The sequence below is a fragment of the Triticum dicoccoides genome, chromosome 3A (assembly GCF_002162155.2).
Source record: "Triticum dicoccoides isolate Atlit2015 ecotype Zavitan chromosome 3A, WEW_v2.0, whole genome shotgun sequence".
NCBI classification, from domain to species: Eukaryota; Viridiplantae; Streptophyta; class Magnoliopsida; order Poales; family Poaceae; genus Triticum; species Triticum dicoccoides.
This window is the reverse complement of record NC_041384.1, coordinates 689902127-689914057: the sequence shown is the minus strand read 5'-3', so window position 1 is coordinate 689914057 and position 11931 is coordinate 689902127. Positions and strand designations below refer to the sequence as shown.

Sequence of the window (11931 nt, the reverse complement as noted above, 5' to 3'; positions counted from 1 at the left end):
TTCATGAAGGTAAGAAAAAGAAGAGGAATGCAACATAAGGAGCTTAACTTCAGAATTCTGAAGGGATCCGATGCCTTAATGTTGGTATATGATCACATCCCACAATAAAACCGTTGAAAATTGAAATATCCATGCATAGATGTAGCACAAAGGTTCGTTCGAAATGAAAAATAGCAGGGTTTTTTAAGATTTGACTATTTTAAGAAGGGTTTTGGTTTCATGCAAAAAAAATATCATTTTTGTGGAATGAACGGACTTTGTGAAGGTAAAAAAAAGGAACGCAACACAAGGACCTCCCTTTTATGATCATATTCAACATTAAGACCATTGAAAATTGTAATATCCTTGCATACCCGCTGCACAAAGGTGCATTCGGAAATGAAAAATGACGCAATTTGAAGGCATCCATCCTAGTACTACTCTTAACTGATTTATATAGATAATACATGGAACCCTCATTTAGAGATCAAGATGGTTCCCGAGGCACCCAGATACATGGTGATGGATCAGTTACATTGCCGAGTATTTCTGTGACAAGGCCTCGTAGTGCTTCCTTTGCTGTGATGACCAACAGCAAGAAAAGTTAAGACATGCTCCTATAAGAGGGTGAAGCAAAATAAATGGTTATCAGAATGTCATGTACCTGTTCTGACACCGACGGCTTTATTTTAGACAGAGCTTGCTCAAAGTGCGATAATTCAATCGAAGCAACTGAACACAGTGAACTTATTGATAATGCCCCATTCTCCAGGAGTTCCAAACTCTCATCCAAAGCTTCCTTGGCTGCTTCGTCCACCTAAGAAGGAAGCATGTGTGTGAGTTGCCTTGATGTTCTCTTAAAGTACATGCTTCATCACAAAGAATTAAAGAATGCCCACTTTGAAAATTTTCTAACGGGACAACTCAATGAAAAGGCACAGAAATTACCAGCAATGCTAGGTCAGCGCCAGAGAGATTGTTGCACTCCTCACGACGTGCAAATGCATCCAAATCAACAGTGCAGGATACAGGTTTTCTCTGAGAACATATTAGGGCTTTTAATATCGAATGCCGCTCATTAGCACTGGGCAAAGGTACAAAATACTTCTGCCCCAATCTACCAGGCCGTAGAAGAGCATCATCTATCACATCAATTCTGCACCATACATGAAACTGCATGTTGACGCCTTCCTTTCAAGGACAAATAAGTAAAAAGGAACAACCCGGTGGCTGACAATACCTATTTGTAGCTCCAATAACATAAACACCTTCACGCTGATCAGCACCATCAAGTTCAATAAGTAACTGCGATCAGAACAAGTAGAATAACGCTGAGCAAAGGAACAAACAAATTAATAAAGAATCTCGGTATTTTGCCAAACATACAGGTGATACATAAGATGTCCAAACCTGGTTTAGGAGACGTTCAACAACCCATGCTCCCTCCATACCTCTTTTTGTTGTCAAAGCATCTATCTGGCACATCAGTCAATAAACACTTGAGAAACATATGATGAGAAAAGCACCTTCACAACCAAGACCCACAAGTTGCTGGTCACTTCCAGTAGCACAAATGTACCAAACATGCAAATTTGTTAAGAGACTGAGCCAAGTTCCCATCAACAGATTAAAGTATACTACCTCCATTTGGAAACAAGTGACGCTGTTTTAGTTCAAATTTATTTCTGAACGGAGGGAATACAAAAATAGCTAAACAGAAATTTTACCTCGTCAAAAAATAAAATGCACGGGGAGTTGAGTCGTGCACGGGCGAATGTCCTCCTTATATATGCTTCACTCTCCCCAACATACTTGTTCAATCCTTCAGGACCCTAAAGTTCCAGAGAAAGAAATATCTGAGCAGTCTGTACAGAACTGAAGAGGAAATTGCTTATTTACCACTGAATAACTCCTCAATAGCTCACTTGCTATTAAAAAATGAATGTTGCGTAGTTAGCATTGTAAAACTCAATTCGTTGCCAACATACCATCGCCATTATCCTATTAAAAGATTTCAGTTAAATCGTATAGAGCTGTTAGTTTCTCCCGGTAATGCCAAAACTACCCTCAACTCAGTTGAACAGAAGGTCCACTCACAACAGCACCAGCACAATAACCAGATCAATTGATTTGTAAAAAAAAAAATCCGGCTGCCAGCGGCTTCCATGGATGGGATTCCATGGCTGCAAGAGGTACTATTTGTCAAGCTTCATGCACTGGCCAATGGAACGAACCAAGATTCCGAACTGATGGAAAGGGCTAGGCAATCCACATATACACTTCAACACTATTACCGGATGATGCGATTCTATGGTTGCAAAAGAGTGGTGTCGAGAGTAGCAAGGGCAAGCAAAGAAAGGGCAGCAACAATGTCCAAAGAAGTATTTTGAGAATAGCAAGGGCAAGAGAAGGAAATGGGCGACAACAATATCCAGTTCGCAAGGGCTGTGGATATAGATGCCAGAATGGCAAAGAGGTTCATCCAGAATCATTAGAAGCCAATGCTGATGTCGCAAAGGCAAAAAATGGTAACTGCACCGTCACTTTGTTCATTCTCTCTAGTGACAGATAAGGTACAGAGTAATATTTTTATGCTCGTTTAGAAAGAAAGGAAAAGATAAATTTAAAACCATTTAAACGACGGAGTTTAGCAGCCACTTAGCAGTCGATAGCATGTGAGCAATCAATTCCGTTTTTGACAGTTAAACAAGCAACACTCTTTTGAATGAGCAATAATCAGCGGTAAATAAGCAATTTCCACGAAAATGGAAGGAGTATACTGACTGAGAATATGGAAATCTAAGCATCAATCTACCTTAATATGAATAAAATTAGCCCCTGCGTCGTGTGCAACTGCTTTTGCTATTAGTGTTTTCCCACAGCCCGGAGGTCCAAACAGCAACACACCAGCTTGCATGTTTACTCCAAATTTCTTGAGAGGACATGAAAACACAAATAAAGGATAAAGAGAATGTTAAAGAAATTGCTTGAAAACAATATTTCAAATAAGCGCCATGGATGTCTTATGATTCGATTAGCTGTCCATACTGTGAAGAGGACTGAACTTTTATGGGACCAAATCACTATTGAAACCATATAACAGAATGAAGAAAGTTAAGATGATGCACCTTATAATATTCAGGGTACTTGATACATCGAACGATGGAGCGGTTCAATTCCTTCTTTAATGAATCAAGACCTCCGACACAAGCCCATGTGACATCAGGCACAGAAGAAAATCCTTCTCTTCTCAATGATGGTTGAACTATATCTTTAATGGCTTCCTTTAGCGATTGAAGTAACAAGGTATGTTAGAAATGGGTCCCACTACGGAAAGCTAATAACAGAAGAAAACAGGATGAAAAAGCACACAGCACAAGAAGAAAAGCAATGTAATATGAACAACATACTTTTGACAAGAAAATAACATAAATGACCATCCACGTCAACTTGGAAACCATGAAATCAACACACATCATATACTTCAACAACACACAGTCAAATAAGAGAGAGAGAGAAAGATCATTATTGAATAGTACAAATCTTAAACTAGATGAGATAAATGTAAGAATTCTAGCTAGGGGTGTACATGTAAAAGATGGAAAGCTTAATTACCCCAAAGTCATCCATAATAATACTTAGGCGCTGCACCTCGTGTTTATCCAAAGGATGCTTCAAGTAGTCCAGGTTGTTTCCTTCCTTGAGAAACTTGTCTTTTCTAGCATTAAAAAATCCTTTTATAGCTGCACTCCCTGCTGTATCAACCAACGCCTTCAAGTCTGCACCAACGAATCCTGGCGTGGCCTTTGCTATCTTCAACAAATCAAACTGGCCTTTCGGGGGCAATCGAAGTTTTCGGGTGAGCCTCTCCAGTATCTGTTTCCGGGCATTCTCATCGGGAACACCAAGATATATTTCCCGATCAAACCTTCCTGGTCTTCGAAGCGCTTGGTCGACAGCATCAGGTCTGTTTGTAGCTCCAATAACAATAACATAGCCAGGCTTCTTCTCGTATGATTGTGAATCATCCTCCATGTCATCGGCATCAGATGGAATGTTCTGGAATTCATCCATGCATGTCATCAACTGTGTAACCACCCGTCGTTCCATTCCTCGCTGCATGTCATCCCGCTTCGACGCAATCGCATCTATCTCGTCTATAAATACAATTGAGGGAGCAGTCCTGTATGCCTTGTTAAACAGGGTTCTGATGTTCTCCTCAGAACCTCCTGCAAGAACAAAATTACTCCCGATAACTAAACTTTATCCACAAGAAGAGCTAGTAATGCACAAACTTGGTGCAGATTAAGAACCGACGCATACCGGAGACACCAGACACTAATTCGGTCGCCGAGGTTGGGTAGAACGGCACGCCGGTCTCGTCGGCAATTGCTTGGGCAAGCGTGGTCTTCCCACAGCCTGGCGGTCCGTGCAGCAGAATCCCGGACACGGGCCGCACTCCAAGGTGCAGCGGCAGCTCCGGATGGCACAGCGGGACCACCACCTCCAGCATCAGCAGCTCTGTCACCGACTCCATGCCCCCGAGGTCAGCAAACATTACCCTTTTTTGCCCACCGTGGCCTCCTTGAGCATCAGGCCGCATGAGAGCCTTCTCCACGGCGAGCTCCATCTCGAGCTGCTGGTCAGCGTCGGGGTCTCGTTTGGATGTTTGGGAGGAGTAGCAGGAGCGCAGCAGCGATTTCGTGACGTCATATGCGGGGGAAGGCGGCGCTTGCGAATGGGTGGTGGTGGAGGACGATGTGGCGTCATGGCTGCTGCGGCGGCGGGAGGAGCCGGGGGCGCTGTCGTCGGAGCAGGAATCGCCGGGAGGAGGTAGGGAGGAGATGGCACGGCGGACGACGGAGGCGAATAACTCAAGCTTGTAGCGTTGGTACTCGCGGTGGCGGGAGCGAATGGCGCGGGCGACGTCGTCGGCGGAGGAGCCGGGGATGGCGAGGCCGGCATCTGATAGGATGATTCGGCGTACGCGGGACTCCAGGGAGTAGGACCGGCGCGGGCGCTTCGCCATTGACGGCGGCGGCGGCGGGTGGGTAGGGTTTGGGATTTTTTATTTAAGAAAAGACATTGGCATCTGATTTATATTTATACTATTTCCTCAGTTTCAAAATAAGTGTAGCTGATTTAGTACTCCCTCTGTTTTTTTTAGTTTGCATATAAAGTTCGGTCAAAGTCAAGCTTTGTAAACTTTGACTAATTTTATATTAGAAAATATCAACATTTACAATATGAAATCAATATTATCAGATGCACCATGACATGTATTTTCATATTATATAGTTTTAATATTGTAGATGTTCATATTTTTTGATATAAATTTGGTCAAACTTTGTGTAGTTTGACTTTGACCAAATTTTATACGCAGGGTAAAAAGAAACGGATGGAGTATAAAGTTGTATTAAATCAACGACACTTATTTTGAAACGAAAAGAGCAATATATTTATCAAGAAAAACACAGGACAATCGAAGAACAAGACACAAAATGACATTTGAAAAGTAAGATTACATGGAAAAACATATTAGTCTTCTTCTTTCTTCACTTGCTCATCATCCATTGGAGCTTGAAAAATACGTTGATCAGGCAGTAAGGACTAGAGACACCTGCAAACACCATCGCCCTACAAGGCTTTGAGGACCGCAATAGCGATTTGCCACGAATAACAAGATCTAATAGTCATTAAAGAAACATCAGTTGGGGCAGCACCCCACGCAGCCTAGGTTTGCAATGCCAATCTCGAGGGTTGTAGTTAGTGGACATTGCCGCAGAACAAAAGGAATGAAGATGTCGAAGTCGATGCACCAATAACCAGTTTGCTTCCCTTATATACACACTAACTGTCAAGATCCGAAAAGAACCAACAATCTGATGACACATACCTTCGCAGACCGTTCGTTAACATCAAATTTGGCCCATCAAGGTACAGAGAGACCAAAGAAACCTTATTCCAATGCGTCATTGCTACCGCCACCTCGCAGATGCAGCTTGTGAAACAAAAACCAACGAAAAAACATGACAAAAAAGCATCAAAGAGTGAACTAATAGATGGTTAGGTTCCTTGTGGTGGAATCAACCCACCCAGGTTTAAATGTCATACTTAGAATGGGTGCTCGCATATTTCCTGAATTTATATTAGGTTCTTGGGCGCTATTTTTCCGGCGGTATGGCGTGTCCATCAACTACGAGGCATCTATGGGGACTTCATCAATCTTAAGATTTGTCGGCTCAATCTCTCGGGGGTGCTCATAGGGCGAGTGTGCATACGTGTATGTGAGTATCTACGTTTGTACCATGTTTCTTCAAAAAAAAATTAGAAGGAGGACACCACTCCTTTAGCTGGAGGACGGAAGAGAGGAGGTAGGCCGAGATGGCGGCGGGTGGGTAGGTTTTGGGGTCTGGTTTGGGGGAGACATTAAAATTGTGCAGCTTTCCTGCCCTCTTGAACCATTAATAGCATTTGCAGCTGTTCGATCATCATTTTTAGGCATTTCTGACCCTCAGATTAGTTATCTTAATCCAACGCCCGCTCGCTTTGATCGCTACGAACAATCACTAAACCTGTTGGGCCACTTCTCTGTCACAATTTTGGACGTCTGATATTACATTCGGTTGGGCCGCTGCTCCCGTGACATTTTTGGTACCATATCCACAGGTTGTTTGTTTTTTTGGAGTTGGAATGGTTGCTCCTTAATTCAAAATCCAACAAAGATTTGTAGCCCAAAGGAAAGCAATTCACTTGGCATCAGGCATCCATGAACTGAAACACTGGTGCTAACCACTGAACCAACAGCCATCTCCCAAGTGATACAGTAGAAGATGGTGGATCAGTTTATTCTAAAAAAAGGTGGATCAGTTGCAAACAATTTATGCGAGAATGCCGAAATGTGTAAAACTAGTGACTGCACAAGCCAAAATGAACAGTACCCAGTAGAAAATTGAACATTGAGCATGTATAAGTAATAAACTTCAGTATTTGTGATGGCATCTTGCAACCAATGGTTCAACCAACAGTAGCACACTGAAATCAATTACTATCATCACGGGTGAACATTAAGTTAGGCAATTGATTACACTGGTAATGGAGTAGCTTCTGACACGTCACACACAATACCATGAGACTACAGCAGTCATAAACACAGTACCCAGCGCAGTAAGTACATCGCTTACTAGAGAGCTTCAGATTATTAGACACGGTGGCTGAAATCACACACGATTTACATTGTACAAGATGCAGGCAAACCTAACGCACAATTTTAAAGGGGGCAGTCTTAACTTATAGTGACGCTACATGTTCCGAACCACTAACTGTCCCAGTCCAGGCCATGTTCCGCTTGCAGTTGTGTTAGCGGCTGGGGCTGCTGCAGTTCAGGTGGCTGGGGTTGAGGTTGCGGCGGCGGCACTAGCGTCGGCTGGGGTTGCTGATGGAGCTGCAGTTGAGATTGCGGGGATTGCTGGGGCGGAGGTTGCAGCAGCAGTGGTGCCGGTTGCAGATGGAGCTGCAGCTGAGATTACACAGGTTCCTGTGGTTGATCCTGAGGATTGAGGCTGCAGCGGTTGCTCAGGTTGAGCCTGAGGATACAGCTGCAGTGGAGGTTGTAGGGGTTGCTGTGGTGGAGCCTGAGTATACTGTTGCAGTTGAGGATGCAGGGGTTGCTGTGGTGGAGCCTGAGTAAACGGTTGCAGGGGCTGCTGTGATTGAGGATAATGCAGTTGCGGTTGAGGTTGTGGAGGCTGCTGTGCTTGGGGATGCAGCTGCAGATGAGGTTGTGGGGGCTGTTGGGGTTGATTCTGTGGTTCTAATGCAGGCTCCTTTGGTTTGGCAGCTCCATTGTTCATCCTTGCTCGGGCTTCAGCAAACATTCTCTGCTGTTCAGCAACAGCTTCTTCTTCAGTCATCTCTATACCAGTGAACTTGGTTGCTTTTGGAGAGTCCTGCGCAAGAGGAAGTGTCAATATACTCTGCAACATTAGAAAAGGGAACAGTACGCATAGTCTTGCGGGTGCACAGCAGTACAAACCAGAGTTTCAAGCTTGTGCTGTTCGTAGGCTGCATAAACTTCTTCAACATACTCCTTGAAGCCAAGATCCTGTGGATAGAAAGATAATTAAGAAAACAATTACGAATTCCACATGCAGGTTAGTAATATCTATCTCATGCGATGTCAGTTCAGTTCGTATCTTAAGGAATTAATTGACTAGTGTGGACGCTGATGATGGTTGACTGCAAGCCTCATTATGTGCTATTCTGGTCTCTTCTCTTATTTCAGTCTTCATCTGTTTGAACTATGGTCAATGGCCATGTTTGTCCCCGATGAACAATTATTGTCTGTAAACTGTAATGACAACTGCCGTGATGGCTTGATTCATTTTGAGCAGGCAAATCTGTTTGCCAGTTTTTTTTTAAATGCATATCTCATGCACCAAGCTGTTTGCCTAAATACACTGATTGGCAAGATATTATTAAGGCAAAGTACCATAAGTGAGATTCGGTGGCCACGGTGAAAAGCAAGTTCTCTGATTCCACTATATGGCTTGTACGAAGGTGGTTCTTGGGTCAGGTAATATCGCTAGATTGTGGTTTGACTCTCTTAATGGGAATCAGGCTTTATATGTCAGGTTTCCTGAGCTTTTTGTCATTTGCAACATGGCATAGTATCAATGTCAATGATTTCTTTAGGAGACGTCTGAACCCTATTCTGGCCTCCCAATGGGGGGAGTTGTGTTCCTTTGTGAACAGGTTGAACACTTCTTCTGATCCTGAGTCCTGACAGGGTGGTTTGGGCTCTGGGCCCCAAAGAAATCTTTACCACTAAGTCGATGTATGAGTTCCTAGAGAGAAATATTGCGGATTGCAACTTTAAGTGGATTTGGAGAGCTAAGATCCCCTTTAAGATTCAAATCCCTTTGGCAACTTTTCCAAGACGCCGTGTTAAACTAGATATATTATGACCAGGAGAAACTGGGCGGGTAATCCTCGCTGCACTTTTTGCAGCGAAAGGGAAACGTCCCAACACCTCTTCTTCTTGTGCCCAGTGGCTAGGGTGGTCTGGAGAATCGTGGGATCAGTCTTTGGCACTGATCTTTGTCCTAATATAATGTTTGGCAATATTACCCGTGGTTCTACACCTTTCTACCCGATGGTAGTAATTTTTATACTTTTGGTCTGGCAGCTATGTGTTGGGCCATCTGGAATTGTCATAACCAGGCGACCTTTGAGCTCAGATTTCCAAAAAACCCTTTTGAAGTGGTGTTCTCTTCATGTGTTTCTGGATTATTGGGCAGGTCTGCTGAAGAGTGAGGATGAGGCTATGCGACGAGGGGCAACGATGCTCAAGGATAATGCGAAGAACCTGATGCGCATTTGTGCTGCTGCTCAGGATGATGGAGCGAAGAACTGATAAGGCGCTGACCATTCTCTGGGTTGTCCCTGTAGGCTGCCTCTGCTGGTTGTTTTCTTTTGTGGTGCTGTTTGCCCCTTGCGTGGGTGTGATACTTTGGATGTGTTCTGTCTCCTCATTGGAGTGCTGGACATTCTCCTTTCCTTTTGTTAGGATAATCTTTTGTGAGAGTGTCGTCGGGTTTTCACCCCATGGTGAATGTGTCGATGACGCACGTTCACAGTGGGTTTCTGGTGATGCTGAGCTCGCTCTCCCTTTCCCGTTTCCTTTTGTGCTCAGTTTGGGTTCAGAACTGATGTATTTCCGCTATTCATTAATGGAAAGGGGTGATGCCTGGTTCAAAAAAAAGAAGCAGAAACTAACTATTGTAAAGGAAGATCATCCACAAATATGTTTTAGAGCCCGAAATTTTGGGTTCAGGATTCTATTATCCACAAGAAAACCTGCCTGGGTGGTTAGCAAACTGGTTACTTTTGGCTGGTTCTCAGTTATTTTGGCTTTTTTCAAAAATCAAATTTAAGCTTTTGAAGAATTGATGCTTGGATCATTTATAAATAAAACTCCAACAGTTCTCCAGAAATGAGGGTCACACGAGCCCTCTTGAGTTGGCCCTTTATTAGAAAAATTATTCCTATGAACCGGTATGACTGTTTTCAGAAGGTTTTTGCCATGCCAGTTTATATCACAGCAGCTCACCCTGTCGTAATAATCTAAGATATTATGAATTGCATTCAATTGGCTTTATCAGAACATCAAAACAATATATGTATATGTTTATCGAAGTATGAGTAGTTAAGATGTTGATGCATAATGATGAAAAATAAAACATATACTGTAACTATGTTTCCTCAAATAAAAACAGTAATGTAATCATGCAGTGTACTGTAAGTAGAAGGAGGAAATGGAAAGATAAAAAACCTGCAAAGCCCTAATAACATGTTCAGGGGCAATAGTTTTCTTGTCGTCCCGGCTGCACACGTCATTGGATTCCGAAGAAAGAAGATTGATGAACTCTGAATATATCAAAACCACATAGACAAGGTTAGACGATGTGCAGCTTCTGCCTATACTAACTGTCTCATATTGTCTTAGTATTCCTACCTACCTTCCGAGTGCATAAACAATAAGCATTGCCAAGCAAGTTACTACCTCTGTACCAAATTATAAGACGTTTTTGACACGGAGGTAATCAGGTGATAGTATTTTTCATGGAGCTAGCGCGCGCCTTGGTGAAAGTTTGAAAACAGAGGATGACAAATATATAATATGAAGCAGAGGGAGTGTGTATTTCTTAATTACCTACACAGCATTCAACAAGAAGATCCTGTGTATCTCTTGCTACTCGAACATCAGGCGGTAGCATCTCCTTGATAATCTTGGTCATTGTTGCTGAAACGAAAAGCATAGCATTGAATCAATTATAATACTATAATCAAACCGTAGACACAAAGTATCAGTCAAACACTTTGAATCCAGGATTCAAGCAAATCAATATCTGACCATTATTATAACTGATAGATGTCCCCAAAAGCTGCTCCCGTGGGTAATTAGTAGGTGGGCGTAATTCGCCGGAAAAAGGGCTCCATTACATAACTAATCCCATGTCCAATTGCAAGCGTCATGGGATGAGAGTCGCAGACCTAACTTTCCCCACCATACATATCGCTCATCTTCCCTGCCTCGTAACGCCCCCTGGCTAGCTAGGTCGTCAATTTTGAGCATATCGCGCACGACGAGGAAACGGCACGAGCGAGCTTACATTTGGGGAGGGAGACGTCCTCCTTGGACTTGCCCACGATGTCCATCGGATCCATCCCTCGCCGTCGAGCGCGCGACGGAGCTTGGGCCTGGGGCGCCGGCGGCGCGTCCCGCCGGGATCGATGGGGCGGGGCGGGGCGCTGCTAGGGAGGGAGGGAGGGCTTGGCCTTCGGCGATGCGCCCTGAGACACGACCTGGTTGCGGGAGGGGATTCTTAGGGTTAGGGTTAGGCGTGCGTGCGTGCGTGCGTGCTTGCGGGGAGGTCTCTCCGTCAAATTGGCCCCGATTCGCACAGAGCGTCCCCTGACTGGGCCGGCCCATGTAGCGAGTCTGCGGCCCGTATTACTACCACTTGTTGTTTGCGGATGACAGCATGCTGTTTTTCAAAGCAAATGTAGAGGGGCAAGTGAAGAATGTACAATCTATATCTATACTTCTATATTACTATTAAAAAAGCAAACATAACTTCTTCCAAAGCCACACATCAAACTGTACACAGAATAACATGTACCGTCAGATCAGATCAACCTAAGCACATCCTACTGCCTGTATTACACGAACGGTCCGTCGTCTAGATGAACGTCTTCTATACTACTATTAAAAGAGCAAACATGACTTCTCCCAAAGCCACACATCAAACTATACACAGAATAACATGTACCGTCAGATCAGATCAACCTAAGCACATCCTACTGCCTATATTACACGAACGGTCCGCCGTCTAGATGAACGTCTTCTATACTACTATTAAAAGAGCAAACATGACTTCTTCCAAAGCC

At 43.7% G+C, this 11931-nt stretch overlaps 1 protein-coding gene and 1 pseudogene across 1 annotated transcript; both read right to left on the bottom strand.

The window, feature by feature from the left end:
• Nucleotides 1-350: 350 nt before the first annotated feature.
• Nucleotides 351-5008, bottom strand: LOC119272987 (cell division control protein 48 homolog C-like). The gene is made up of 10 exons (XM_037554316.1): nucleotides 4303-5008; nucleotides 3595-4208; nucleotides 3108-3263; nucleotides 2795-2911; nucleotides 1707-1811; nucleotides 1390-1455; nucleotides 1220-1284; nucleotides 928-1135; nucleotides 644-796; nucleotides 351-558 (listed from the first exon to the last, which is right to left on the bottom strand). Exons 1-10 carry the CDS (start codon nucleotides 5006-5008, stop codon nucleotides 511-513), a joined length of 2238 nt encoding a protein of 745 aa, XP_037410213.1. The 3' UTR covers nucleotides 351-510.
• Nucleotides 5009-6994: 1986 nt separating this feature from the next.
• On the bottom strand, nucleotides 6995-11393 carry LOC119270250 (annotated as a pseudogene).
• Between the last annotated feature and the right edge of the window lie 538 nt (nucleotides 11394-11931).

What these genes read in the sequence shown, in the direction of transcription:
- LOC119272987 (XM_037554316.1), bottom strand. Translation starts at nt 5,008, where the DNA reads ATGGCGAAGCGCCCGCGCCGGTCCTACTCCCTGGAGTCCCGCGTACGC. An exon ending in AGTACCCTGAATATTATAAG is followed by an intron (nt 2,912 to 3,107) that starts GTGCATCATCTT and finishes TGTCCTCTCAAG; the next exon opens with AAATTTGGAGTAAACATGCA. An exon ending in TTGAACGTCTCCTAAACCAG is followed by an intron (nt 1,285 to 1,389) that starts GTTTGGACATCT and finishes TTCTGATCGCAG; the next exon opens with TTACTTATTGAACTTGATGG.